This window comes from Chaetodon auriga, chromosome 7 (genome assembly GCF_051107435.1).
Source record: "Chaetodon auriga isolate fChaAug3 chromosome 7, fChaAug3.hap1, whole genome shotgun sequence".
Classification (NCBI taxonomy): domain Eukaryota; kingdom Metazoa; phylum Chordata; class Actinopteri; order Chaetodontiformes; family Chaetodontidae; genus Chaetodon; species Chaetodon auriga.
The window spans coordinates 5364942-5390131 of NC_135080.1; the positions used below are offsets into that span (position 1 = coordinate 5364942).

Consider the following 25190-nt stretch of genomic DNA (forward strand, 5'->3'; position numbering starts at 1 on the left):
CACTGACTTCTATTTAAACAATCTAAAACAAAAACGGATAATGTTTTCTATAATAGCTCATATCATTATCTAGATCCTATAATTACACCTGTGAAATCATGAGCACAGTTAACACTGAGAGGAGGGTATACTGCAGATTCAACCCGTCCTCTGGCAGATTGCTCTTTCTGTGTATTTTCCACACACTGTTTTGTACCATGTTTAACACTGATAGTGACCTCACATGCAGGACAATTTATCAACCCAACCCAAAAAGTTTTCTGAGGGAGAAAAAAAAAAAAAAAAAAGTCAGCTTGATCAACACAATGAAACGACCTGATCAAATGGTAGTGCCTCTTTTTAATGTTCACCTGGTCCCACAAGGTGTGACCTTAATGTGCAGAGATTGGCCGTGGTAACAGTGTTTACGCTACCCTCTACTGGCAGGACATGAAACCCTTTTCTGCTTCAAATGAAATCCAAATGCTCTAATGAAGAATTAAACATCTGCGTGGTACAAAGGCATTTTACTAAAAACAAAATACCTCAAATGTATCAATTATAGATTTTTACAGTCATCTTCCATACACAAAAACGAGGCTCAAAAATACAGAATTTGCCTTTGTTTTTACCTCCAACTACCAGGATTACAGACGAACATATACTACACAATTTCAAATATACAAAAAGATAGCAAACAGCTACAAGCACATAGAGTATTTACAGCAAGGAGTGTCTTCTCTGGTGACCTTGAAGGAACACGGACCACATTCAGAACACCATGTCTTGTTTTTCAGTTTATTTGACACTAGGAAAAGGTTCTGGTTGCATAAAAAGTCTTAACACAAGTTTCTGCACCCCCAGTTGTTCACAGCAGTCCTTGTCGAACAGGATGTCCTGATATTTATTAGTATCTCTCACAGTGGTTTAGCATCCTCTTCCCTCAGGTCCATCTTTCAGCCAACATCTACCACCCTCCTCTGTGGAAGGGTGGGCACCCAAACCCTGGCCTCCCATTTCGGAAAGGCCTCCCTTCTCTGTCATCCATGCCATCTGGTCCCATAGAAGGATGTCGATGGAAAGGAGTGCCACGAGGAGGAAAGGGCATAGGTATTCTGAACCTCTCAGGTGGAAACATGGGTCCTCCAGGAATTATTTGTGGCGGCATGTGTGGCATGTTTGGAGGTGAGAGGAATGGAGGTAGGTGCGGATTTGGCATGCCAGGAGGAGGCTGCAGAGGTGGCATGGGCGGTCTGTGACCATGCATGACTCCAGGGCCTGGCAGGGTCATCACCGGTGCTGTAGGAGACCCCAGCTGGTTGTCAGAAGACACATCTGAGAGTGTTCCTATGTCTGCTTTAGAATCGTTGGTGGACTCTGGAGGGTTTAGACTTCCAGCTGCAACAGAGCATAAGATAAGGTTTTATTGATTCAAAGAGGGAAATTAACAGAGAGCAAAGGTGGAAAAGAAAAAGTAAGCCAAAAAGTAGTGAAAACACTGCAACAGAGATCCATTCACATTATGAAGTCCAAAGTCCTAAGAAGACTGCACTCACATCTCCATTTAAGATGATAGTTCAAAAGTCAACACTACTTCCTCCGTATCTGTCTTACCTGGTGCCAAATTTGTACGGTCAAACTCTGCAGGGATGAAAGCAGCTCCTCCTGGAGGCAGGGATGTAGGGGACAGCATGATGGGGCCAGGAAAAGCAAGTGGACTTCCGATGGGTGCTGCCTGTTCAACTGGTGGCACCTGAAAGACAAAGAAACACAATGTCATCGTTATCAAAATGAAAGTAAAACGAGCAAGAGACCCCTCTGGAAGCCGTGAACAGAAGAAGAAACTGTATTAAAAGCTTATGATTCCACTACATGAAGCACTTTCTTGATAGCACCCCATATTTGTCACACTTGATGAGGAAACAATCTCAAGTATTTTTGCACAGCATTTCTTCCCTGATCAGAACACAATATTATAAACTGCCATATTCTAAAGCTGCACTGTAGAATACACCTACAGCACACAACTGAAAAAACAAACAAAAACGGCATACTTCATGTCGTCAAGCAAAAAGGAAGTGTGTTGTAGGAGTCCACAAATCAAAAGAGGAGGCAAACACACTCTTAAGTTGCAAGAGCAGTAACTGCAAGCTTTGTGTGGTAGAACTGTCTTTATTCATTTGATAGAAGCTGCAACAACCTGTAGTGAGGTAACAGTAAAAACACGACAGCTCCTTCTGATTATATTATACCTTTAAACCCTCAGTGTGTTTAAATGCAACATGGGCATACATAATGCAGTGCACTGCACAAAATATCAGTAGGGAGTAAAGAGCAAAGTTGCAGTCTGATGAATTTTGGGGGTTGCTCTGTGATGGACCACAGCACAAAACAAAAACCACTTTGCAATGTCACAGAGGCTCCACTGTGAGAGAACGGATGTATTTAAACAAGCAGGAAACACTTGGTTGCATCCTCTCAGTACGGCTTAATCTAAATAGGAAATATAAGCGATAGATTGCTGCTCCAACATCAGGGTGGTTAAATTCTCATACACTGCCTTTGAGCAGTGCATCATGTGAGAGGGGATTCTCACATCTCAACATAATGAGAACCAAGTCCAGATCTCGTCTGTCACACACTCGTCTCTCAGGCCTGACTCACATACACCTGTCAAAGATGACAGCAGAGACATCTGACAGCTAATCTGAGAGTCAACCATAGAATGGGACATCTATGGGAGGACGTCTGCCATTACTGAGGCTAACTGTGACAGGAAAGTTGGTGTTTTAATTGCTGGAGACCGCTGAGGGGGGCTGACACCTGAGGTATGTCATTAAACCTAAGAGGCATTCAAAGGGTGCAAATCACCACCCCAACAACACTGAACAACTCACTTATTTCCTACCATCAAACCCACAAAATACTAAAATGAAATTGAAATTTCTTGTCCCTGTAGGATTTCACAAGTTCTTTATTAGTTTTAGAGTTACAGCGAACATTGAACTAACCATGACTGAAAAGCTATGGCTCTATGAGGGAGGCCAAGGGCTCCTGTCTGTGATCCTAATATTGCTGAACTGCCACACACTAACACTTTAATCTACACTGCACAGGCATAGCAGTTACTTCTTTTTATCAGACATAACTGTTCTTGTATATTTCTATTGATACTTTACATATACTGTATATATAACTTGTTAATAATGACTTGAGTACAATTATTGAAAGTATTCATAAAGCATGAAGCAATGCAGTCATCATCTTCCAGGGCTTAGCTGAGATGATTATAATTACTCTACAGCAGAGAGCTCAAGGTTTACTCATTCAAGTTAAACATAAGAATAGTTTATGGGTAAATGAAAGAGCATCAAACGTACATATTGTATAATAAGTACATAACATAATCTATAAATGAGAAGTTAATGTGTTACAAATAAAGGTTAAACTGTAGTTAGGAAATTAAAGTTAGTCAACATGACTAAAGTTAGTAAGAACATCACTGTGATGTTATTATCAAACATTGTAAATGATATCCTGATCGACTTGTATTGTAAAAGTCAGAGTACAGTATCTAAAATAACAAAAATAAAATAAATTCAACATGCTACATGTGCTGTACTGGTTATTACATGAATGTACTCTAGAGTAACTCAATGTGATAAGAGGTATAACTAGTAAGACATAACATTTATGTCAGACCTTTGAGGCATTAATTAAACTCAAATTGCTCATTACAATATTTATTTTTTCATGTGGCATGCATTAAACCACGACCCTAAACCTATTATGAACACAAATTAAGAATGCCTGATATCTGCTGGTCACTGAGTCTCTGAGCTTATCAAGCTGAAACTCCTACCAGATGCTGCAAGGTGATCAACTACAGGTTCTGCGTCCACCTTCTCTCCTTTGTTCCTAAGCTGGCTGTAGGCACACACGCTACGGAGCAGTCTACCTATAAATCTTGTTACAAATTGCAGTATGGTGTTTCTTTAAAATGTGACTGTCTGACCTCACAGTGCAAAACATCGGGACCGCAAATGCATAAAAATATCCCTTTTGATTCATGTGTTCAAAAACAAGCAGTAACAACAGATTTGTCACGTCTGCAGGTCAAAAAAATCTTAGATGGAAAGCACATGTTTTGTTTTTTTCCCCCCAGCTAAACTAATTTATGTAGTGGGAAGAGATGATAGAAGCCTTTCTGCACAGACGAGTGACAGATTAATCATTAATCATACATCAAATGCTTTTCACAAGGTCTGAAAGGTTTTCCAGCCAGATCATTCAGAAATAACTACACACATTAAAGCCAGTGAAGGCAACATTCAGAAGTGTTTTTGTAACATCTGGGGAAATCAATTTTCATCTGGACTATTATAAACAAACCAAAGTCTGGTGACTGAAGCTATCCAAGGATCTATGAGCTATCCCCCCATCATAACTGAATCTGAATTTAGACAGCCAATCAGGAGGTTTGTCCACTGCCTGTCATACATGCATGTACACACATCAAACCAATATTCTACCCTGTAAATTGAACATGTATATTTGAATTTGATAGAGTATAAATTCAAATAATTGAAAAAAATACAAGTACACACACACTGGAACAAACATTAAAGGCACTATATGTACTGCTAGAACATGCTTTGTTTGGCATCCTTCACTGGTACTATACACACACACACACACACACACACACACACTATAAATAACAAAAACATTCTCCACATAGCGGTCATGTTGTCTCTTGTCCCACATGTGTGAAAGAGCAAAAATAGGGACAGACACACAATATACTTACTTTGTGTTTTAAGAGAGAATATGGGGATTTCTCAGTTATTTCAATAGTCTTTTTTTCTGGAAACACCATCTAGTGGCCATCAGAAGAAGTGCAGGTCAGGGCACTTCTGGATTCACAATTTCTTCTCTGGTTACTGCTCGATTCACCAGGAGCCAAACTCAGGTCAGTAAGTCAACTACTTCTGATAGATGTCACAATGTCAATATTGATACCTCCATTAGGGGGCACCAAAGTCAGACATTTTCAAAACGTCCACAGTGTTCCTTTAAGTTTACACTTGCACACGCTTGGACATCATCTGACTGGTTAAAGCACTGAAGGACGGCGTGCATTTTTTTTTTTTTTAAATCATTTTAATTTTTAAAAAAGTTACCTGAGCTTTAAATCTACAATTCACATTGTGATAAATGACAATTGCTTGATGGATGAGAAATAAAACAGACGCACGCATGCACGCACACACACACGCACAGTGTCTGAAGTCGTATACAGAGGTGAGGGAATATAATGACGGATACTAAAGGGGCATACTCTTTCACTCTGTTTAACAATTATTCAGATACTACTGAAGGAAAGAAAAAATGGTTCATTAGTAAAAATAACCACGATGCAGATGTCAGTACTCTGGGGGCAGCAACAGGGGGGTCTGCTGTTACTCTGGTATTTCACTCCATCAGCAGAAAATACTGGATACTTGCTGCTCCATTTTTCCACTGGGGAATCCCCTCGAGCCAGACAGCAGGGCGCTAGATCCTTGATCAAGACTCGTGTCCCTGACAGATATCATCCCAGTGCTTTCATACTCATCAGCATAAGTCCTTTGTTCTTTGTTTACACCTGCTACTTATGACACGTGAAAAGATGTTAGTGATGCTTCATTATCATCTTTTCACGTCTTGTAAGTATATATAAAACAAATGTCATGCAAAAATTCAAAAGTCCATTTTATGACGAATGAACCGGTCATTACCTTCCAACCAGTCCACAGTATCATCCATGAGTGGGCATCCCAATATCCAAAGATCATTTGTATAACACTCACCTTTGTGAGGCCTCATGTGAGTCTGATGTTCTCCACACATGGATCTAGACCACTGTTGTACTACTTGATGTAACTGAAGAATTTCTCCTCTTTCCTTGAAATGTCACTTCACTTGAACATGACTGAAAGGAGAAGACTGCTGAGATTTTACATTATAATCCATGTTAACAACTGAGCTACCTGAACCTATTCAGTGTATGTGAGAATGATCCAGAGTGCTGAGGGTCAGACCTGTGATGTCTACAACATGTAGAATATGGAGCTTTTTCATGCATGAAAACATTAATAATAACAGTAACAAAGGATAGAGAGCAGCACGGTGTTTTACAACAGGACACCATCACGTTCTGAATCTCTCGTCTCTCTCGCTCACATTCACAAATACTTTATTTCTATTCTAAGCAAAGGCTCGAGGATGTTAAATATGCAAAACCTTTGAACCGAATGAGTTTACTATGATTGAGAATAATTTTAGTTCAAGCATAAACTTATATTTAGCAAAACTTCAAGGGATTTGAAACACTTAGAAAATGTCACAAAACATTTTAAATGGAAACCCTTTTAACTCCAAAACACATGGGGGGAAATTTTCCCCCCATGTCATTTCAGTCATTTCTTAGAGAGAGACAATGTAATTTTCATGTTTTCCGTAAATTTCATTTAAAACTTCAAATCTGACAAATAAAAAGACATATTCTTTAATATTTGTATGTAAAGATACAGGGTTTTCACACATTAAGTGTGAAAATTCTGAATGTCCCAGTGAGAACTGCAGGTCTAATTCATGCAGTTATAGAAATTTTTTTAACTGACTGCTGCAGTTTGAGAGTTTTCATTACTATCCTTTTACATTCTCTATGCCAAGTGATGGTAAATTAAATGTGTTTGCAGTGTTCTTTGATAATAGTTAGTTGCTGACTATTGCCTGTTTTGTTAGGACACTTTTCATTCATGATTTTTCTCACATTTTCTTTTGACTACAAAATTGTGTGGAAAAGAAGAAATAGTTTTCAAAAGAAGTGGGAGGCCATTTGATCACAGAGGGTGACATTTTGAAATGTCCCCTGTGTAAACTGCATATAATTCATCTTTGCAGTTTGAGCATGGTTTATTGTATCCACTTTATTCCAAGAGCTGCCATTACATGCATTACTCACTGCACTGCCCTGTCTCCAAACAAGACCTAAGTATTGGTGATATTGGGCATCTGTCATAAGACTTGGCAGCATACAAAGTTAGAAACTGCATGCAAGATCAGAGATCATTCACTTGACCTTACGGGGAATAGCTCAAGTTCATTCTACAAACTCAGGTGGAATGAAAAAGGCATCTGCATTTTACAATTTTAACGTGTGAATGGGACATCCTGGTGAAAATATTAAATAGAGGAAAAGACACTGCTCGTTTCATTTTTGTTTGTTTTTAAGCTACTGTGAGTATATTGCAGGGATTAAAAAAGTGGCACAAGCCCTGTCAAACCCAGTGCGATGAGCAGACTTTGGATGTTTAAGTGCCCTGTTTCTTCTATCTGGCACTGCTTATCCATGTGCCTCTTTCTTGCCACTTTTTCTTCCTCAACCACTTCTCTCCTCCTCTCTGCTGCACTAGCAGACGGCTGACAGTGAATCTCCATCCTTTTAGCACAACACACACTGGCCACATCACATCAGTTGACATGCATCATTTGACGCCTGTACCACAAACCAAACACTGCATAAAGACAGAAGAGCCAGTCAAAGTACAGTAGACGAGATGTGCCGATCCAGGGAGCAAATGTGACGAAACTGCAGCTTTTCTGGAGAGCTGACGCGCATTGATGTCGGAAAAAAGGACAGTACTGTGCCCCGACACATACATGTGTACCAAGACACGTGCAGTGTGTGTGTGATTTCATAGACATTGACATAGAAAATAATAGAATGGGTGTTAAGATGCAGACAGAACAAACGTTAAGTGTCACTGGACCAAACAGAGCAGGAAATAGCTGCTTTTAATTATAAATTGATTTGGGCAGGATAATGTTATAAGTAGCAATATGACAGAAAACAAAGGGTGATCTTTAGTTTGCATTAAAATCCGAGTGTCCGAACATTATCAAGTAGTCCTTATTACAAATTTACCTGTGATTTGTGCAGACAGATGACCAAACACTTATGCAGAGGAATCCACAAAGAAGAAAACTCTACATGACTCAAAATGGCAAATTCACTACACGGTAACAAGTTTGCAGGTATTGAAAGCGGTCAGCTTGAGAGGAGCAATTTTTCATAAGCCATGAAAGACACAGGTGCATTCCCTTTAAAACAAATTCTACCATGATGTGGGTATGTAAGATGCCTGTACAGCAGTTCTTGGACTAACTGGACAGGAATAACAGTGGTACTGATTCAGAGGACTCAGAAGGCACACAAGTGCAGACATCTGTAAAATCCCATAATGCACAGAATCAGAGGCAAATTTAAAAAAAAAACAGGGAGGCTTAACATCACAAGAATTAACTGCCACTCATTTTCAAATTCACATTTTCTTTGTTTTCCCAAAAGAAAATGGCTCTCATTACTCATAACTGGAAAGAAAATACGGCCTCTCTTTGCCAGCCCCTCACATCCACGAGAAAAAGCTGCACTCAAGCATCAAGAAGAGTGAATGCATCTCGTCCTCCTGACGGGACACTCCCTGACGGTGCCCTGATGAAACTCAGTTATATATGATGGCAGAACAAATGTGGCTTTAACTTGGAAGACATAACTCAAATTTCTCAAATGTCTTCAAAACAGCAGGAAGCAAGAGGTTTGTCCAGATGGATCTTTAACCATTAGCTTCCAGGTCTATTTCATATTCTTTCTAATAATGTGACAATACAGATGCTGGGTGTGCAAACGTGAGGGCACAGCATGTAGTCTATTGGTGTCATGTTACATGTTATTTTTTGCAGATATTTGAGGCAAGAAACAAACACGCAACTGTGCCTGACAATTATGAATCTTTCATTACATTTTTAATGCAGGTCTGAACTCTGCCTATTCAAAGAAGAGCACAAAAAAGTGGAGAGTAGAGAAAAGTGTTTAGATCCATAAAGACGTTTACTTTTTCAATACTTTCTCAATAAGGAACAAATATGTCCAAGTTTGGAAAGTGTCACACAATTAAGTATCTTTGCTTACTAACTGCCCCTAATTTGCATCTTGCCAAGAAAGGCACTGCCGTAAGAAGAACAACGAGGGTCAAGGCATGCATCTTTCACAGCTTCCAGGCCCAGTTTAGACCTGAATGCAATACAGCTGTGTGCAATACAATTTGTACATTTGGACATATATCCCCATTTGGCCAGCAACTAAGGATTAGAAAACTGACTTATTTGATTCATGTTGTGTTGTCTTTGGTGGCGAGCGTTACATTTTATGGTAATTTTCTTCAAACAGCAAACTAGAGCCAATATTTTTCATGATGTGACAGAGGAATAGTCATAGCCTAACAATGAGTCAATGAGCAAACTAGTTCCTTGTTTGGTGTCAATGCAAAGTGGTCATTTAATATGCATAATGTGATCGTGCCTCATCCTGTTAAACTGGAAAGTGTCTAAACATCCTTGTCATGCCAGAAGGCTGAACGATGTACCGTTTCAATTAAAGTTGGTTAAAATACCCCGTGGGGAAGTAAATCCAACTTCTGCCAGACCCTTTGGAACTACTTTGATCATTTGAATGGCATAAATGACTGAGATGGCCAGTTCTAGAAAATAGGTTACTCCTCTGGATTGATATAGTCTTCTTCATCTGTAAAAGGTATACTGTATAATGTCCATTTGTTTAAACTGTTTTACTATATTTTTCTCTCTTTTTTTGTAACCACAACATGATGTTGGGGTTGGTTGGTTGTGGGTTAGGTGGGGATTTGTTTTGTTGTGTACTTGTTATCTGTTAAATACCAATAAAAATAATAATTAAAAAAAAAAATAAAAATTGAGACCGAGGTACGAATGTAAAATGGTGAATTCAGTAATAAATTAGTGCAATTAATGCACTGCAAGATTAAGTAAGCACACAAAGCGATACCTGAGATTCACTGACGTCTCAGATTATGACACGAGTAGTTTTGTTGTTAAGGATTTTGGAGTTTTTCCCTAATAATCAATCAATCAATCAATGGCACATGCTCCAGCGCCAAGTCCAGCATAAAGAAAAGCACAGATGGCTGAAAGTGAAACCTGCTGTATGTATTGTACTACATGGACAGTGGGTATGAAATAGACTAAAATTCTGATGTACTTCGTAAGTAAATGTTCTTCGGCATAGCAGATGTGACTCAATTTTAAGATGCCAGGCCAGACACCCCTTCTTGGACTCAGGCCTTGGTTTGATGCGCAACATTCCCATTGCAAAAAACATCTGGACATTTCCAAGATATTTCCTGTCCAGTTTTCATTGGCGGGTTTAGCGCAACATTTGGAAGAAGTTGCTAATGGTGTTGTCGGCTTACCTTGTCTCCCACTTGGCCACTCTTCCTCCCAATCGGGCCTTTAAGTCCCATCGCAGCCAACAGTCAGATATTCTTGACCTCAAAACTTTTGAAAAACCTTTCTTCACAGTGAGGTCTGCAGTTTGGTAGCAGTTGGTAGTATGTATGTATGTATTTGATAGTAGTACAGTAGGTTGCAGATAGCCCAGCTTGTTTACCATTTATTAAGCATGTGGTCATGAGGACTTTTTCAAATTAGTTTTAAAATTTTAACAAAAATGCTACTTAAAACTTAAAATCTGTCTTCGCATTGGATGACCACCTGAAGTGCCAAAAATAACATTTTTCACATTTATTTTGTTGCTTTGAGTTATTGCAAGTTCATAATAAGTTTGTATAATTTTTAGTGTTCACACCGATTGCAACCAAAACACACCCAATTTTCTCACCAAGAAGTTGATTCATGTTTTCAGCTATTTCGGTTGTCATTCAACCACTGGTGGACGGTTTGGAAAACATTTTTGTAATTAGATGTGAAAATGTATCTTTTTGTAAACAATAATAACAATGATAATGTTGCCAAAGCCAGACATTCTGGATAAGCTTAATTACTGAAAAGAGAAAAAGGATAACAGAAATTCTTCCCCCTACACATACCACAGTTTTTTGTAATTCCCACACTTTATTTGAATAAGTTATGCTGCACAGTACAAGGTTACTGAGTGAAGATGGAAATATTTTGCAAAGAAAAAGGAGAAACCGATGAATAAGCATTGAATTTAATGCTTATCAGCAGAGGAGCTTATCTGAATTTGTGTAAAATAAAGTGTGTTAAAATCACCAAATTAGATTTTTCTGCTTATTTGGTGATTCTGAGACAACCTTTACAATGCAAGAAAAGACACGAGTGACATGTTGACAACCCCTCTTAAAGGATCAATAATCTCATGTTCATTTACGACAGAAACATGAAAATTTCTCTTTTAATAGAACAGTTTAATGATCAGTTTTATCACATCCCACATCTGTTGTACATACCTGAACCGAAAGGGTTTTCTAAAGGCAGAAAGTTGTGAAATGCAGCCATTACAGGCTGTCTGACTGAAACTTTTAAGACAAGCATCGAGCTCAGTGTTCAATGCCAAGTAAAGACTACACAATGAGAAGAACTGAGTGCTCCCAAACTCGCTTAGAAAGTTGAGTTGCTCAAAGCTCCAATATTTTTAGTCTGAACATCAAAGGGCAACAATTTTAAGGGGTCAGTTATTATTTTGTAATGGGTTTCTAATAAATGTCATATCTCAGCCTCGTCAGCATTCAAGGTTTTAAACATGGCGCAAATAATGAACCTCCATATGAAATGTTGCACTTGTCGTCCACGGTCAGACTTCAGTTGTGTGGTGGTGACACATAGAGCTCACAAGCCCACATTCACGCACAGACACAAACCCAGACTTACCAACAAATTAATCTGACTAAAGCCAAAAACACACCACCGCCGCAGCACGTCATTTGACACACATCAAGTGCCGCCCCTCGCACCAACAGGAAGCACTGCACTGCAGTGCAACAACAGGAGCACACAGCACAGGACAGAGAAATGCCATAACAGAGCTACAGATATTGGTACAGGGAAGCCACGCCTGCTAATGCATGTATGTCTATCAAGGCAAGAGGTTTTCATGCCGAGGATGCTTTATCTTATGTAGACAGTAACAAGAATAGTTCTATAATATTTAAGATATTAGAAATATTTAAGTTTCCTTATGCAATTAGTTTCAACAAATATGAGCTGAAAATAAATGCAAAATCAGAGGTAAAATGTTTCGATCAATATAATCCTAAATATTGACAAGGAAACAGTTTATTCTATTGCTGGTGCAGAAAGTGTCCAGAAAAGATTTAAGCAGACAACAGTTTAACAAAGAATCCTTCTGTCAAGACATGTCTGCTGATAGACCCCAGTTGTGTAGCTTCCCATATTTGTTTGTGGAAATCACAAATAAGAGAACAAACACTTGATAGTGTACACAGATGTATACAGTATGATCAATATGAATTCAATATAAATTACATTGTGTATATACAGTTACTTTGCACTGATGAGTCAGATTTGTATTGCTCATGTGTAATATATGGATGTTTTGTACAACAAGAGGTGTTGTATCCCTGCTATTTACCATTATGGGCAAATAAAGAAAATGTTTGAAAACATTTCTTGTGAAGGTTGGATGGTGTCTCGTATGCAACATCAATGTCCTTCACCAGTCACACGCCTGGGTACATGATGAACTGCACGACTTGCTGTGGTTTTTAGAGATGGTAATAGATGTTTTATACTTTTCAACCTCTGTAGCACCAGTGCTATGAGCAAAAAACGCTATCATTCAGCCCTGCATAACCCTATAAATATATCAACTGTCTCTCCTCATCCAAAAGACAGGGACAGTAAGAGGTGAGGAGAGGTCAAGCTTACACGGGAGCAGAGCAGGAGCACTGCTACAGAAGCTGGGATGTACGGCTCAGTGGTTTTATGAAGTGTTCCTGAGCCCAAGCAGTAATATCCCTTACACAATCATGTGATCACAAAGTGGTGAACCCCACCCCATCTTTGCTTGTGAATGACTGAGCCTTTCCAGGATGCCCCTGTCATATCAATCATGACACTATCGCCTGGTACCAACGAACATTTTTACCTGTGGATTGTTCCAAACAGGTGTTTTTGGAGCATTTTGTTGCCCCTGTCCCAAATAAGACGTGTTGATGACATCAAATTCAGAATAAGCATGCATTTACAAATATCAATGAAGCTGCTGGGGTTAAACATTAAATATATTGTTTTCAATTGAGTATATGTCAAAAAGCGTAAATTATCTTTTTATTTATGTTTTACACAGCATTGCAACTTTTTTCAACTGGGATTTGTAAGTACACACACAAGTGAAATTGTAGAATCTCTAATAAAAAGCAACAAACTCTGAAAAAATGTAGGTCTTGAATTTTTAAAATTGCATTGAACTAAAATGCGGCTTTTTCTCTGGGGAAAAAAACTGCGCTTCTTCAGGTGTTGGTGAGCCTGGAAATATTACAGTGGCGTTAAGTTTTGCTGTGCGGTGCATAAACGAGTTCTGGTGCACACCTAGCCACCGCCAGTGTGGGGTGGCTTACTGTGACGCATGCGTGTGGCGGTGGTGTACTTTGACCTTTACAAGCAACAGTTAATTTGTGTTCTTTGACTGGACGTTACCAAGTATTTTCTTAACCTGACAACTCTTTCATACTTCAGCTGAAAATCATCATCCACTTTGAAATTTATTTTGGCTCCCATGCTGAGTATCTTAGTTTGATATGTCAATTAGGATAAATAAGCATTAGAAAGGTGCCTTGAGTACACCTTAATTTTCAGAGTATTTCTCACCAGTCTTATATGCAGTATGTCATGCAGCAGTACATCGGACAGCACAGTATATTACTGACTATATGACTATATTTGGTCATTCACCTGGGTAATTTCTTTAAATTTATATTCGCGGTGACTTGATAGTTGAAGAGAAAATGAAAGCATGGTTCAGATAAGCTCCACTACTCATATGCAACAGTGATTTATTTTCCTTACATTGTTCACAAGAAAGATTGTGAAGTCAGTCTCCAACACCAGGGCCATTAAACCAATACAATAACAGAAGATGTAATATTAAAAAGGAGGTGTTTAAAGACTGTATTATCATTACCTGAATGTGAGCAGTGATGGTTCCATCTGCCGGTACACTGTGCAGCGCTCCGTTGACAGCTGCCAGCTTATTGATGTTAATGGCATTATTCCACTCTGTGTACAATGAAAAATACAATGACAACATAAATGAAATGTTTTCTAATAGCTTACAGTTGATAAGTCTTGCTAACCTAAAGGAAAAGTTCAGTGTACCTGGATGTAGTGTCTCTGGGTCCAGCATACCCCCTTCCCGATAGCTCTCCAACTCCTCAACCTTGACTTTGCTCCAGGGAATGTAGGTAACTCCACGCTCCACATCCCAAAACTTTTTGTGCCCTGATTTTATACCTTTGTTCAAAGCCCAAGCAATCTAGGAAAGAACGACATTAGCTATAATCATCAAGTTAACAATTGATAATAAAACAAGTTATACAGAACCAATATAAAACTGAAAATAAAAGCATTCTCTGTAAGAGTTTATGTACCTTAACTGGTTTCTGATTGACTTTGTATAACCCCCTACTTAGTTTCTTCAGGGCTGTATAGGCATCTTGTCTGTGAACCATAACAATATAAGCGCAACCCCTCGGAGGAATCATCTGGACAGAGAGAAAGCAAAGGGTAACGGTGAAATACTTGATAACATTATCTTAACATCATAGAGGATTACAAGTATCTTCGACGTGAATCGTACAAACTTACATTGATGGATTCAATCTGCCCAAACTCTTCCAAAAGGGACATCACGTCAGACTGCTGTGTTTTCTTGTCTAGTTGTCCAACCCAAAGTGTAGTGCTGCAAACTAAAAACAAAATGAGATTAGCAACTGCTTGGAGGATGGAGGACATTTATGTTCAACTTTACAATTTGTTTAAATGTGAATGCTTGTTTATATGGCACGTATCCATAATCAGTGTATTACCTACAGCAGAATGGCAGTCGGCTCCCCAGTTTGGAGAAGCAGAGAGCAGTACTTGTACGGAGAAAGAGTAATGTGCCGCTATGCCAGTGGTACACAGCAAAACATATTTTATCCACCTACAAAAGCCCCCATCTAAAATAATCAATATCAATATCTGGCAACCTTCTGACCCAAGCAGCTAACCTTGTGCTTGTGCATAGGAATACTGGAAGTTCTACAGTTGAGAAAATTTAGTGCCAAAGGAAAGGGTTGGCTGATGGCAAGGTAACGCACTGGAAACATTGTAAATATAACATAACCCTAAACTGATGATGAATATTTTAGGTGGGCCTTCCTTCTGGTGACTCGGTGACAATACTTCTGTCTGCATCTCCAAACTGGGGACATACCAACTGCCACCTACTGTAAATACTAACTGACTGACTATTGATAGGTACCTCATAACACACACATACACACACACACACACACACACAAAGATGTTGCACTTAGACAAATAAATAAATATATGAACATAAATACAATACCATTGTGCTTTCTGTTGCACAAGGAATTTAAATCCATTCAATAAACCATCTCAGAGACACAATGCATGTTGAGCTTATCAAACCATCACACATGACGATCAAAGTCAATCAATGAAAATATAAGTGAAGTATCAGTTTGGGCTCTGGTAGCTTTGACTAGCACTTCTCTGTACAGACCAAATTATTAACTGATTACTCAAAAAATAAACAAATTAACTGATAATGAGAATTGTTTGTTGCAGTCTTCTATAAATAAACAGCAATGTTTCAAATTACTATAATAATCTCTTGTAAAATCAAAGAGTCAAAAACATTAGACAAAGCAGACACTTTCCTGTGGCTGTGGCTGGCATGTGCAAGTGATTCCAGCAGGTCTGTGTACTGTAAATATCAGAAATGACATTCAGAGTTTGTGTGTTTCTGTTGTAGCACATACCACTGAGGGTCTGGCTCTTTATGCTGGGAAGACCTTTCTGTCTGCGCTCTCCGTCCTCTCTTTCATTCCTGTCCTGAGAATGAGACTGAGACTTCCAGTGCCATTCTCTGGAACGAGAACGAGAGCGTCGATGCCTTGACCTTCTTGAATGGGATGAAGATCTTGATCTTCTCCTCCTGGGAGATCTGAAACACAAAAGATTGAACCAGCTGAACATGGTGTCACCAAATAATGCAGTTCCTCAGAGGAAAGTTACCTTCTTCACCATCAGCTGAGTGGAAAAAGACTGAACACAGAGTTCTGGGAATCCTAATTGCTCCGCATTCTCTGACGTGTAAAGTACCTTTCAGGATTTACTGACAACAGCAACAGATCAAAAATAATTTCTTAACCCACTATAACATTAGCAGTAGTTACAAAATAGCCTTTGACAAGTATAACATGCCCCAATAAAAGCTATGACAAATGAAATGTATTTAAAAAACAGTCCAGTCTCAGCTGTGATGAGCGCAGCCTCTTACCTGGAACCAGATCTGGATCTTGATCTCCTGCCATAGCCTCTGTGTCTGCCCTCCCGCCTCACTGGTGAGTATTGTCTTGCATTTTCCTATCAGACAATGATGACATGACAATTTTATTTTTCCCCAAATTGCAGGGTTTTCCATAAGGATATGGAGTAGTCAGTAGGGCTTCAAGTTCCATTATATCATATTTTATTTTTAAAACATGATTTGGGGCATCGGTTAATGCATCTTAAGGACTGTATGTTGGAGCAGGACTGATAAGGAAAGAATTGCACGTTTCTCTAACATCATGTTTACATTGTTTTGAAGCAGAGGCTAGTGATTGTGAAGTCTACACACAAAGAGAATTGCAATATGTTAATCAAAACTATTGTATTAGAATTAAAACTTAATATAACAAAGTAGCTCACTGTATGTAAATGAGTACTTCGCTGTTTGGTCGGCAGCTGGCTCTTATGAAAAGCTCTGAATTTAACGAGCAGACAGTTCCAATTTATAGAGTTCACACCCTGGATCTTAACTTCAAATGTGGCATAAGACAGAAACTGTGCTGCCAATTTGGGTAACTATGGCGCTGTCTTGGCTCAACTGTAATGAGAAAAACTAACTTATGGAAAAAAGTTGACATTCATGCGCTGTGGAACTTGAGATGTTTAATCAGATTAAACTGACATGGGTTTGAAGATTTACCCGTGATTGTGTATAAGCCTCGTTTATTGAACAGTATCCATCTGGCATCATATGATGTTCACTGTGACTCATTGCTCCACCGTGCTGAAGAATGAAGAACAAAGAGACAGCCACAAGAGATGGTTAAAAATCAAGCTGGTGTGGTACTAGAGAGTTGCTATATTTGAGATAGCTGAGTTATCATGTAATTCAGTTAGAACTGGATACCTGTACACCACCAATCTGTCCCATCATATGTGGATGACCACTGTCGGTGTTGGGCATCTGACCAGGAAACTGGCTAAACACATTTTCAGGAATGCCTCTGTCATGACAAAATATAGAGATAGTGAGTCTGGGTATTACAAACCTACAAACACAATAAAACAAAACGAACACCAAAACAGTTTCAACTGTAGGCCTTTTCCACAGCAGATATTTTGGCATGTCATAGCAAGCACAGATGTGGTTAATAACATTAACAAGGTCTGCATTCACTTTGGGATTCTAGCTTGACAACCTTGGTGTTTGTACAGGCTCTGTAGCATAACTTAATGAAACATGTTAATCTGGGCTGCAACTGACAATTATTTTAATTGTCAATTCATCTGTGGAATATTTTCTTGATTAAACGGATAGTTGTTTAGCCTAGAAAATGTCTGAAAATGGTTAGAAACCCTAGATGACATCCTCAAATGTTCCGTTTTGTCCAAAACCCCTATTGACTTGGCACAAAATTTCTAAATTTTGACACTGTGGCCACTGTTCTGCTTATTCGTCCCACTCACAATCCTCTTAAAAAGGTTCCTTCAAGACATGTTTTTCGACATACAGTGCAAGACTCAACTTGAAATAACAATGAGTGTCTCATAGGGTCTTTTCACAAAAAACCTCAATTAGCTAATGACAACTCCCTCATCCCAGAATGTATGAATATGCAAAATACTGATCACTGATTCACACATTGAACTACTGGACACAAGATGTCTCCAACTTGACTCCAAGTTCATTTTCAGTCTCATTTACTCCATATCTATTAACATTGAATTTGAAAGTAAGGGCAATTTTCTGGCGCCCCACCCTGGTCTCTCCCACCACCTTCACCACTGTCCACATGCCACTCACAGTTAGACAAGTGTACACACAGTGAATCCTAAAATCAATCTGCTTGCTTTAAAATGTCAGAGCAACAAGGATTAAGTTAACTACTTCGTATTAAGTGGCTATAATCAGGTGGTCACAATCAGATACCTGGTTCAAAGCAAAATGCTGTGAACATTCTGCATTATATAAATGAAAACACAAAAGGGTACATAAATTCTCCACTTAATGTATGTATTAGTTGAAGGATAAGGCATTTAAACATTATGCTTCAATTGTAATTTTGAGATAGGCAACTGACAATTTGTAGGAGAGGGTGATTATGAAAATGGATGGGATAGTAAAATGCAGATGTTGGCAGAGCAGAGTTTCTGTACTTTTGCTTGCTTTTGTTTGGCAGATCTGTCGCTTTTCCCTCAGTATGATACATTCCAATCTGTGCAGCATAGTTTAGAAAAGCATGGCTGACTGATGCTTCCTCTTCTCCTTGTCGCCCTGTCTTGAACAGGCTGTTGTGCCTTTAGGAGAGAGCTGCTTATTTCCTTATTTCAAAATACATTCAGCAAAGCAAATTAACAATTTAACGTTTCCCGCTGTCTCCGTCATCATGCTGGACATCTACAGCAGTGCGGGTTTCTCCCACTCTGTAAACACTGACAGCTGTCCCACTAGCTAACAACTGAAATTATGTGATCAGTACAAGTCTAATAATGCATTTGTGTAATATCTCCTGTTTCTGTCAGTTGCTGTGTGTCTACAGTGTACGAGGTGATGCTTATGACATTCTGTTCCATTTATGTTTTACACAAAGTCCGAACTTTTTTGGTAGACGAATCTCATGCATACAAAGCCTGAAGTGAGATTTGAGAAGAGCATAGAAGCGAAGAAACAATGAGCAAAACATATCTTTGACTGGAGGGAGTCAAGAGTGAAATACTTGTAATGGTGTTATATAGTGTATGCAACATGCCTTGAGGTATAACCTAAAAAACATGTTGTACTGTAGTTGTGCCTGCACTTTCAAACAAAACATAAACAAATGTATCAGTATATATAAATTTTATGAAACTCACTGTGGCTGGACACTGCCCTCTTGAGCCGTTAAATCCTCAGGTTCATCATCATAGTCAAACCGGTCAAGGAGTTTCTGAGGAAATATATATCATATACAGACAGCATACATTACACAGTTACACAGTTAAATAAATGAGATAAGTAATTTGTATAGGATCACAACAGGTAATGTTGTGACAGAGCTATGGCATTACCTCAGCTAAAGAGCTTTTCTTTTCTGTGTGTGCACTGTAGAGCTGGGCCACAGGCATCTGGGGTGGGTTTTGTATGTTGTTTGCAATGGTGGCTGCCAGACTCTTATCTGCCTGCTGGAAGTTCTGGAGCATCCTCTGGAGCTAGAGGAGAGAGGAAGGAGTCATTCAGAATTCAACAATTCTTCACCTGCCATGATCCAGAGCTGTTGGAGCACCAATTTACTGCTGACCTCTTGACCATGAGGGGACTGAAACAGCTGAGCCACAGCAGCTAACGCGTCTGGATTGGGTAGCTGGGGCACAGTAGGCACAACCGAGGCACCAGTGACAGCAGGCTGTGTCTCTGTTTGGGGGTCAGTGGGAACTGTTCAGATTCAAGAAAAAGATTAATGTCTTTGTGAAATATCACTGAATACAGTTCATCAAATAGTGGACAAATAATAACCTTTAATCTTAGGTAACACTCAAGTGCATTGTTACAAACACTACCCAAAGAAAATTCTATTAATACCTCTACCTTCCAGTGCAGGGGCAGGTACAATGGCTCCATTTGCCATATCCATCAGAGGCTGAATGATGTCCATGTCAAACACACCATTCTTCTGCCACAGGTTTAGTACGCGGACAATTTTGCTCTGATTAAGGGGAAAAAAAACACCCTTGAGATATTTCTTACTATCATTCATTGTAATTATATAAAAACTAAAAGCACAAAAAAGGGCACCTTGTCATCCTCTGGGCAGCGGTAAAGGTTCTGAAAGGTATCTGTGAAGTTCTTCAAGAATCTGGGCCCAAATACATCCTTGTCGACACCAAACTGATGCCGTGACTGTCGAACAATGGAATCAACCACATACAACCCGGGGACTTTTAATTCTGGCTTGCACTGAAAAAAATAAAGACAATTAAATGTCATTGTGTCATGACAAATTGCATTTGTAAAATCTGAACTCAAATATTTAATGTCTCTTATCTACAGTAAAATGCTCTGGAGTACATACCTTCTTGATGAACTTCTCAACAATCTGGACAACATGTTTGTAAAGCTAATAAAAGACAAAAATTGACATTAGTTACAGAATACTAGATAATATTTTAATCAGGCAAGATAAAAGCATAGAGGTCAGGAACAGCAATGAAAAATTCTCCTTGACTACATGACTTCTGTTATTAGCATTACTTTGCCAAATGAAATATTATCCTGCAACCTTTAATTTAATGGTTGGTAGACTTGAAAAGCACTATACATATGCACCACATCTCACCATATTCAACACCATTTCCATCATGGGAGAAGAGGTGGAGGTAGTGGTGAGCTACAAATACCTGCGAGTTCACTGTGACAAAAGATTGGACTGGAATTGTAACACTAAGGCTGTCTACAGGGAGGGACAGAGCACACTTTATTTCTTGAGGGAGCTTAAGTCATTTAATGTGCGCAGCAACATGCTGCAGAGCCACTGACACTAAGATACTGAATAAGCTGACAAAGATGGCTGGCTCTGTGATGGGGACTGCTCTGGAGCCCCTAGAGTTGGTTGCTGAGAGAAGGATGTTGCACAAACAGCTCAAGATGATGAAAAACACCTCACATCCCCTGCATAAGCTACTAACACAAGATAGACCACTACAGAAAGTGATTCCTGCCCACTGCATTAATGTTATACAATGACATTGTATAACATGAAGGAGTCTTATCTTCTAACTGACTTTGCACATTCAACTGTAAGTTGTACTGTGAGAGCTCCATCTTATCTTAATTTTTCCAGAATTCACTGTAGTCCATCTGTAGTTTGTCACAAGGCAGCAGCACTGCTGGAGCAGGACTGCTTAGCTGTTTGTCACTCATTTCTCAGTCAGTTGCAGCCACAGAAATATATGTACCTCCTAATTTAAACATTACATCCCACTATGCGCACATCCAGAAGTGATTAATTGACGTGAAAATATAATTTACAGATATAGCACTCATTTAGGTAATGCTTATCGATCTATGGAAACATAGACTACAACATGAAAAACAAATGAGGAAAGCTGTAATCTTTCTGTTATTTACTGCATGTGTCAGAACCCATAGTGGGTCAACTCACAAGTCACAATGCTTTCGGTATAATGACACTGTTTCTTCGAAAACATTCTAAAGGTACTAAATCAAAAAGTCTAGGAGATACCCACTTGCATTAGCCATTCCTTAATATGAAAATACAGTTGATGCAGTGTTCACTTTACCTTGATAGCTTTGATGGCTGATTTTGTTACAGACATCATCTTAGCACGGGATATTGGCGGCTTCATGTCAATCATGGAGAACAACTGATTGGTTTTAAAAAAAAAAGAATGCCATAAGTTCATTTTAAAAGGAAAAACACTGCTATAACAACATTTGAAAACATTCATATTATGCATATCTAAAATATGTTTTAAAAAAGGCAGCATAGATGCCACTAGACTACAGCAACATAGAGCCATTTCCCTGTTCATAACAGAAAATTCACTGACACTGAATAAACACTGAATATACATACTTACATAACCATACATATGCGCAGACTACTTGACATGGGTAAATAAAGACTGCTCCCATTCTCACAAGCCTTTTTTTTCTTTCTAGGAATTTCAACATGTTTTCTGTGCAGCCAGTACAATTTGATATGATTCCTGTTATCCTCTTCACTTGTGAAAAGTTACCATCTAATACTACATTATATTCAGGCATTTATGATTGAGAGTGGAGTGGATTTCTACCCATAAGGGTAATTCATAGCCAATTTTTGTTGATTACCTCAGGCAAACCAACATTCCTATACAGATATGTACACCAATTTTGACCTTCCCTGTACCCTGGATCTCGTATACATCAGACCAATCAACTTCTACAAGGAAGAATAAAAATCATATAAATGGTCACTGGTGTTGATTTACTTGTGACCAGTAAACATGGGCTGAACACAAGTTCATCTTCTAGATTCATATGTGGGGTTTGTCTTTGAAAGCGTCATATGTAAAGTTGTTGTATGTTCTCAAGTAAAATGTGACATTTCAAGTGCACCGCTCAACTATTCCATTAATAAAATCCCACCATTATATACACATAGATTCAAAAAACAAAAGAGGGAAAGGCGACAGTCCTGTGTCCTCCGGGGGCAACAATAAAATAACTCGTATTTAACAAATGTTATGCTTAATGGCGTGAGATCTGCTGTGCCTTAATAACGATGGACTAGTGAAGTTAGTTACATTGAACTTCCTCAAAACAAACAACGTACATAGGTGGCAGTGCTAACGTCACCTGGTGATTCCAAGGTAACGCCAGCTAGCTAACATTTAAAGACTTAAAAAACTGATAACAGGACAAATAACTCATTCTACGGGAGAGTGTATACAATTACAGAAGCTATTGTTAGATTATATGCACATTTCTACTGACTTTGCATCGTGGCCTCAGTGGCGTAAGTTAAAAATTAGCTAGACATCGAATTTACAGGCCTCACAAGATTGACGTAACTATTACAACCCTCGTACTCGACTTGAGATAAGACGCTAACAAATCCAATCAAGCCACGTTAACGACCACGTTAAACTGAACATACCTTTATCCAAAATAAACAAACTCCGCTTATGCTGTTTAATGAAATTACTATCAGCGTAGTTTTCAAACAAATCAGCTAGCATTAACTAAGACCAACGGACATTAGTTAGCGTTAGCCTTCGTGTTTGCTCTTTGGACTGAGGCAGAACACAACAAACTTTACCTCCACGTTGAACGCGTTCACTGCATCCATGATGGTTTGTTATTTAAAAAAAAAAACGGTTGACGAACGTGTCTACTCTACCCAATCATTACCGTGTGCAGTTCTATCGCTAACAAAATAACCACCGACGTTGAAAAACTATATGGTTCTGACACGGTCACACTGCTAGCCAAAGCTCTACTATGCTAGGAATTACTACTAGCTTCGCGGTTCCACCCCGTGCGTGTCGGTCACGTGGATGGTGGTTACGTCTGATGTCACGAGGTGCCTTCATAATTATCGGAAAATAGATTCACCCAGAAAAATTGGAAATACATGTTTCAGTCAAACCATTTCTTTGGTATTTTTAAATAGAGTTTTACATTTATATATTATGTAACTTTTGTATTTCACATTTCATGGTTTCTTACATAAATTTGATTCTCAGCATCAATTTCTCAAATATCCTTCAGCCAGTATAACCAGATTACCCAGGAGCATTTGAAAGTGGCCTGTTTGTGTGCAGTTGCTCGTTCCTACCTGTATCTGTGATAGCCGGATCATTTCTACCACAGGTTTAATGCGGACTTAAGCAGGCCATCTCGTTGCATAAGGGAAGGCACTCACAATGTCCTCTAACACCCACCAGTATTGGTGAAACTAAAGTCTTACTGAACATAAGGACTGACGAGAACATGCAGTTAAAATGTTGGTTGCTTGTTGGAACTGGGATAATTAAATATTGCAAACTACCCTATTTATTTATATGCTATTTTCTAGTATGTAACTAAGGGGTATTCAAAACACAGCAAAGCAAAAGCCAAATTTGTCACAAAATAGCCAAATTTGTTGTACTTTTAACACCCAGCCATGCAGGCTGATTTCAGTCTTTATTTACATATTTGAATTCATTCATTACCTCATTCATACAATCATGGAGCAAGTTCACTCAGTGACCTAACATAGACAAATAGGTCTGATTGAGTGCATATTGTGCATACAGTAGATTTTAATAATACAATGACTATACAGTGCAATACAGTTTCAATAAGTGCTGTTGCTGTTGCTCAGCCAGCTGCAGCTGCAGTCTTGATTGTGGACTGAGGAGGGGACACTGGTCAGCTGCTCAGGAGCAACAGCTTTCAACACCGCCTCACCTGACTGCATTACATTATGTTGCAGACACATATTCGCATTCTGGGAAAAATTTCTCAATTGATTTTTGTTTTTGTTTCATCTCTTGTTCGATGCAGGTGAAGTGAAAACTATAGCATCTGATTTTTCTTCCTGCCCTGAATGATGATAAACACACATACATTACAAGCTGTTGTATAGGCTGTTCTTTCTTTATGTATATATGTATAAGAGAGAGTTTTTGAGCACACTTTTAAGATGATACAAGTGAAATTACTTCCTTATTTTTATTTTATTTGGCCATACCGAACTGCCACCTATAGGCCCACTCGTTAGTTACAAACTGAGCACTGAGACAAAACATTAGATATTTTCATTTATCGTGTTACCCTTTCCAATTCTATTTCTGTTTCCCTGGACCTTTTTCTTGCACTGTGTTGAATGGCTCTATACTGGACTCCTGTGGCCAAACCAGCACACTGCATGCATCTCCTGCAATGTGCTGATAGAACTGCCCAGAAGGAAAAAAAAAAAAAAATCTGGAGTCGAGCATACAAACATACATGTGGGTGAGGATTGGAGGGAGTTCTCTCCAGACGTGCTGAAATACACAGGATCAACTTTTGACATCTGTATGAAACAACATCAATTTAGCTTTTTACCTTAGCTGAATAGCTATCATTTTTTTCTATACCAACCTTTTGGGACGAGACACCATTATTTCTCTCCCATAATAAGACAATGGCTTTAATGGAGAACTCAACCATCACTGTTCACTATGAATGGGAATACTATTACGATTATCTTGATCTTGTAATTGTGGATGAGACCAAGCTGAAATACAATAAATGTAAGTCTTTATGATTTCTACACTTT

The 25190-nt window shown here is 38.8% G+C and overlaps 1 protein-coding gene across 1 annotated transcript; it reads right to left on the reverse strand.

Moving 5' to 3' along the window:
* Positions 1–319: 319 nt before the first annotated feature.
* LOC143323271 (SR-related and CTD-associated factor 4-like) lies at positions 320–23419 on the reverse strand. The gene is made up of 18 exons (XM_076735057.1): positions 23202–23419; positions 21679–21762; positions 20451–20495; positions 20174–20335; positions 19967–20084; positions 19680–19813; positions 19450–19590; positions 19255–19328; positions 17309–17405; positions 17102–17185; positions 16409–16494; positions 15888–16072; positions 14704–14804; positions 14487–14600; positions 14215–14371; positions 14021–14115; positions 1594–1732; positions 320–1377 (listed from the first exon to the last, which is right to left on the reverse strand). The coding sequence occupies exons 1-18, from the start codon at positions 23229–23231 to the stop codon at positions 947–949; spliced, it is 2277 nt and encodes a 758-aa protein (XP_076591172.1). The 5' UTR covers positions 23232–23419; the 3' UTR covers positions 320–946.
* Between the last annotated feature and the right edge of the window lie 1771 nt (positions 23420–25190).

What these genes read in the sequence shown, in the direction of transcription:
- LOC143323271 (XM_076735057.1), bottom strand. Translation starts at nt 23,231, where the DNA reads ATGGATGCAGTGAACGCGTTCAACGTGGAG. An exon ending in AGTCCCCTCATGGTCAAGAG is followed by an intron (nt 19,591 to 19,679) that starts GTCAGCAGTAAA and finishes TCTCTCCTCTAG; the next exon opens with CTCCAGAGGATGCTCCAGAA. An exon ending in GGCAGATTGAATCCATCAAT is followed by an intron (nt 14,601 to 14,703) that starts GTAAGTTTGTAC and finishes CTCTCTGTCCAG; the next exon opens with ATGATTCCTCCGAGGGGTTG.